This window comes from Procambarus clarkii, chromosome 63, assembly GCF_040958095.1.
Source record: "Procambarus clarkii isolate CNS0578487 chromosome 63, FALCON_Pclarkii_2.0, whole genome shotgun sequence".
NCBI classification, from domain to species: Eukaryota; Metazoa; Arthropoda; class Malacostraca; order Decapoda; family Cambaridae; genus Procambarus; species Procambarus clarkii.
The window spans coordinates 10,993,936-10,999,935 of NC_091212.1; the positions used below are offsets into that span (position 1 = coordinate 10,993,936).

Sequence of the window (6,000 nt, forward strand, 5' to 3'; positions counted from 1 at the left end):
AGTGAGAGAGACAGAGACAGAGAGACAGAGAGACAGACAGACAGACAGACAGACAGACAGACAGACAGACAGACAGACAGACAGACAGACAGACAGACAGACAGACAGACAGACAGAAAACACATGTAAAAGGAACAAAACAAACTAAAGAAAACATTCCGTCGAAAGCCACAGAGAAGACGGGATCACCGTCACTTGACGGAAGACAGATCGTCCGTCAAGTGATTTACCGAATCTTATCTGATGAGGGCCGGATGTGTGTCCCCTCTGGCTCCCCCCCACCCCCCACCCCAGGACGAGGGGGGGGGTGTAGCCTTGAACCTCACAACACCTGAGCCGGCTGAAGTATACCCCCAGGGGTGATGGGGAGCCATAGTATACCCCCAGGGGTGATGGGGAGCCATAGTATACCCCAGGGGTACACCTCTCCCCCACCCCAGCAAGAGGATTGGATCGCGATTAGGCAACACTGCATGAAATTAATTTTGGGCGGGCGGAGAGGGGGCGGGAAAGCCCCGCGGTCTCTCACCTGCCTATAGCGACCACTCTGTGCCCTCACACCTGCCTATAGCGACCACTCTCTGCCCTCACACCTGCCTATAGCGACCACTCTGTGCCCTCACACCTGCCTATAGCGACCACTCTGTGCCCTCACACCTGCCTATAGCGACCACTCTGTGCCCTCACACCTGCCTATAGCGACCACTCTGTGCCCTCACACCTGCCTATAGCGACCACTCTGTGCCCTCACACCTGCCTATAGCGACCACTCTGTGCCCTCACACCTGCCTATAGCGACCACTCTGTGCCCTCACACCTGCCTATAGCGACCACTCTGTGCCCTCACACCTGCCTATAGCGACCACTCTGTGCCCTCACACCTGCCTATAGCGACCACTCTGTGCCCTCACACCTGCCTATAGCGACCACTCTGTGCCCTCACACCTGCCTATAGCGACCACTCTATGCCCTCACACCTGCCTATAGCGACCACTCTGTGCCCTCACACCTGCCTATAGCGACCACTCTATGCCCTCACACCTGCCTATAGCGACCACTCTGTGCCCTCACACCTGCCTATAGCGACCACTCTATGCTCTCACACCTGCCTATAGCGACCACTCTCTGCCCTCACACCTGCCTATAGCGACCACTCTGTGCCCTCACACCTGCCTATACCGACCACTCTGTGCCCTACTCTCTTGCCTCACACCTGCCTATAGCGACCACTCTGTGCCCTCACACCTGCCTATACCGACCACTCTGTGCCCTCACACCTGCCTATAGCGAACGCTCGGCCGAACACCCAATCATCGCCCGCGTCCACCTGGAAAACATCCGCCCTAACACGACCAATAAGCAACCTTGCCATAATTTATCGAGATTTATTTATTTACCAGTATATTTATATATATAGTATATATATATTTATATAACCAGTAGATAATGTGATGTAAATATGGCAAGAGAGGCACCCACGGCAGGTCTCTATATAGACGCCATGCACGAGAGCGGTCATATATGGCATCAATCATATATATATAACTGGGCCCTGAATGTCGGTGCTGGTGAACTGCCGACATCTGGCAACCCCTCATGATGACGACGCGGCGTCATGCAAGAATTAATTATTAATTATTTAACTATTAATTAACTTAATTATTAATTATTTATATTAACTATTTAATATATTATTAACTATTAATTATTTCGGCAACTGAAAGGCAAGGAACGCGCTGGACAATTTGTGTTATCTACACTATCACTGCAGATGTTAATCCTTGATGGGCTTTCATATATATATATATCAAGAATATATTACACTAACACCACCCCTTCTCCTAGCATTGTACACGAGGCTACACCAGACACAGGGAGGGAGGCCAGGAGCTGGAGACCAGGAGCTGGAGTCCAGGAGACCTACTGATCCAATATGGCGCATCCCGTGACCCGGATGTGCCCAATCACCTCTCACTCCATCACTGGCTCGCTCTTGTCAAGAGATATTTACGTAAGGTCAGAAAGGTTGCCTGAATGTTGCCTGAATGTCACCTAGAGGTTTCCCCTACACCTCGTGCATAACCAAGAGGTGCCTCTTGTTCGTGGCCCCAGGGGGGGGGGGCGGGGGAGGGGAGAGAGGTGCCAGCGAGTTCGTCAGGTCAAGGATCTCTCACACACACACACACATTCCTCTGTGCTGCCTGCGTGTGTCGGAGGGAAAAATAATGAGGCAATGCCATGGGATTGAACTCTCGTCTGTGCACGCCAATACTTTCTCAAAACACATGTTATTGTGATTTTTAGTGTGTGTGTGTGTGTGTGTGTTTACTATTTGTGGCTACATAATCGAGCTCTTAGCTCTTTGACCCCGCCTTTCTATTCAACTTTGGTTTCCTCTATTATATATGTACTACATATATTTCTCGAACACACACACACACACACACACACACACACACACACACACACACACACACACACACACACACACACATCCCCAGGAAGCAGCTCTCTAACTCCCAGCCACCTATTTACTGCTCGGTGAACAGGTGCAGCAAGGTGAAATAAACTGTGCCGATATGTTTCCGCCTCCACCTGGAATCGAACCCGGGCCCTTAAAGACTACGACCCCCAAGTGCTGTAAAGCTAATTACGGCCCCAGTTGGAATTATTAAAAAACAAGCTAAATATTTCTCACTCGAGATACAGTTACCTATTTTAAGACTGGCTTTAGGTAGAGTCGAGCATATAGAAGTGCAAGGCTTCTCGACTTAGATAGTCCTTTGCTCTGGAATTCCGAGTATTGTGTTAGCACCTTGGAGAGGCAGCACCGACTCCCGGAGACTGATCAGTCTCAAGGAAGTGCCACGAAGTACTCAAAGACACAGAGGGCGCTGAGAGAACGTTGTGGTAATGTTCGTGCCAAGGAGGCGGCGTCGGTACTCCTAGTCTGGTCTTGTCTGTTGACATTCCTGCGATAATCTTACTACCAGTTTCAATTTTGTATTTTCCTAGCAGATAATTTATCATATATTTCTACTCCCACTCTCCCCTCTCTCTCCCTCTCTCTCTCTCTCTCTCTCTCTCTCTCTCTCTCTCTCTCTCTCTCTCTCTCTCTCTCTCTCTCTCTCTCTCTCTCTCTCTCTTCCCCCCCCTTTCTCTCTCTCTCTCTCTCCCTCCCCGTCTCTCTGTCCCTCCCCCTCTCTCCCCCCCCTTTCTGTCTCTCTCTCTCTCTCTCCCTCACCACCCCTCTCTCTCTCTCTCCCCCTCTCATCATGTCAGCGCCGGGGGGGGGGGGGGGGGGTCAACATGGCCGCTGGCCAGGCACGAGCATGGCCGAGCTTGCCTCGTTAGCCAGATAATAACGAGTATTTGCTCCGTTACTCAAAGGCTCAAGCACCGCTCGCAGGCAGGGATTAACGAGGACCCCTGAAGGGACAGGGACAGGGGGAGGGACGGGTAGACGGTGCAGGGATAGTTAGACGGGAGAGGTTAAGGCAGAGTGGCAGGTAATAACACGACCCCATTGCTCTCAGACCAACAACATTCTCTCAAACTTCTGAATTGTCCGTAACGATCTGCCACCATTTTGTATGTGGGAGGGGGAAGGGGCAGGGAGGGGGAGAGAGAGAGGAGGGGAAGGAGAGGAGGAGATAGAGGGGCAGGAAGAGAGAGGGGAAGGGAGAGAGAGAGGGGAAGGGAGAGGAGGAGATAGAGGGGCAGGAAGAGAGAGGGGAAGGGAGAGAGAGAGGGGAAGGGAGAGAGACAACCGAGACCGTCTCCCACCACAGCTGTTTCACTCACACCAGCTGGTAATAAACACACAAACATCTAAACGTGTATATAAGTCTACAGGTAAGTCCACTACGGGCTCGCCATAGCCGTGCTACTTGGAACGTCTTGGTCCCAGTAGCTGAACCTAAAACAACAACAACAACATCATTGGGAATCGTTAAAACCCCTCAAATTGTTTTCCCTGGAATGCTGGCGCGCGCGAGAGCGAGAGCGAGAGAGAGAGAGAGAGAGAGAGAGAGAGAGAGAGAGAGAGAGAGAGAGAGAGAGAGAGAGAGAGAGAGAGAGAGAGAGAGAGCGCGCGAGCTAACTGAAGAGGAAGTCACTACAACGGGGCTAGAGGAAGTAAACAAACCCATGTACAAAGTGAAAGTGCCGACGTTTCGTTTCGCTGGCCCCCCCCCCAAACTCTTGCTTGCTAAGCAATGTATTTCCGCCGCGCTCTTTGTGTACGTAACACAACATACCTGCTCACCCCCCTCCTCCCCCCCCCCCCAAGTCACACACAACATACCTGGTCATTCTTGAAGATTCTCGTCGTACAAGTTTCGTCTGGTCAGTGTACCAATCTCAACAGATATCCATGGCTAACAATATCTTCGTCCACCCAAGTTGGATTTCAAAATGTGTTCAGTAACCACAGCGTTCACCACAAAGTTGTTGTTAAAGATTCGCTACCTGGAACAAAAAGTTCCAAGTAACACGGGCTATGGCGAGCCCGTAGCACCACAAAGATAGCCAACATACAGACCCGGTTGTTAGGTCCACAGAACCCATACTATTTCAGAATTGCCTCACGGGTCAAATTGTTTATGCAACCCATCGTGAGGCTACGCTCGTTCCAGCTGCTTTAACGTCCACTTGGGCTGGTGTATGAGGACAGGCTGAGGGGCTGAACTGCCGTTGCATCAGTAAGGAGCCCGACTCAGGGTGTGGAAGCCCGCGAAGCCGGATGTGCGGGGGTTAGAATTACCGGTTAGTCTAGGTCTGGCAGGTGTTATTTCAGCCGTCTAGGACACCACAAAGGCGACGAATACACGTGGTATGCGAGTCCTTTCCGGCCCGCGATGAGGTTGGTCTTACAGCCGTGGCGACACCACTGGGGCTCCGGCGGCCATGGTCGAGCGGGTACATGGCCACGGTCTTCCCCCGGGGGGCCACGGAGTATGGCCGGCCCGCCGCTGGGTAATCCCTCCGTTATCATCCTCCTCAACAGATATTACGAGTGGCAGTCCCTGGTTACGTCACCCTAGTGTCTATCCCCCATCCCCCCCACGCCATTGGGGAGCCGGTCGGCCGGGCGGAAAGCACGCGGGACTTATGATCCTGTGGTCCTGAGTTCGATCCCAGGAGCCGGCGAGAAACAATGGGCAGAGTTTTTTTCACCCTATGCCCCTGTTACCTAGCAGTAAAATAGGTACCTGGGTGTTAGTCAGCTGTCCTGGGGGTAGAGGCCTGGTCGAGGACCGGGCCGCGGGGACACTAAAAAAGCCCCAAAATCATCTCAAGATAACCTCAAGAAGCCATTCTAGCCTACGATCCCGTAAAGAAGTTATCGTTGATGTTCAAGACATCCTTCTGACGTATGTTCTGCTTCCTGTTATTTTATCGGTTTACCTTCCATGTGTAGACTGAGATGTAGTCTACATGTACACTGTGATGGTGCTGGGAATCAATATTCATGTGGTCTGATCCCTGACCAGGCCTCCCGATTGGTAGTCTGGTCAACCAGGCTGTTAGACGCCACTGCTCACAGCCTGGTTGATCACGTATCCTTTGGAGGTGTTTATCAGGATCTCGTCTATGCGTGCCGTATATGTTCTCTGTATTCCCTCTATTTCAGCAATCTCTCCTGCTCTGAAGGGGGAAGTGAGTACTGAGCAGTACTCAAAGACGGGACAACACAAGTGACTTGAAATCCCATCACAACCATTGTGATGGGATCCCTGAATTTGAAAGTTCTCGTAATCCATCCTATCATTTTTCTGGCTGACGCAATATTTGCTTGGTTATGCTCCCTAAACGCTACATCGTCGGACATCATTATTCCCAAATCCTCGACATGCTGTTTTTCTACAATGAGAAGATTCGATTGTGTTACAAATTTCTTTCGCTCCAGATGTTCTGACTCCTTCCCAGTGTTATATAGTCGTAATGGCTTGGCGCTTTCCCCCCTGATAGTTCCCTTTCCTTCCAGTTGTTCTAGTA

General features: G+C 51.2%; 1 protein-coding gene across 3 annotated transcripts in view; it reads right to left on the bottom strand.

Moving 5' to 3' along the window:
* Positions 1 to 4,943, bottom strand: part of LOC138349786 (uncharacterized) — a 62,768-nt gene extending 57,825 nt beyond the window's left edge. The window contains exon 1 of one of the 3 annotated variants that reach the window (XM_069308701.1): positions 4,307 to 4,943. In XM_069308701.1, coding sequence (XP_069164802.1) covers positions 4,307 to 4,314 — 8 coding nt within the window. In that variant the 5' untranslated portion in view covers positions 4,315 to 4,943. The remainder of the gene's footprint in view (positions 1 to 4,306) is intronic. The other 2 variants (XM_069308703.1, XM_069308702.1) reach the window with 2 other exon arrangements.
* Positions 4,944 to 6,000: the final 1,057 nt, after the last annotated feature.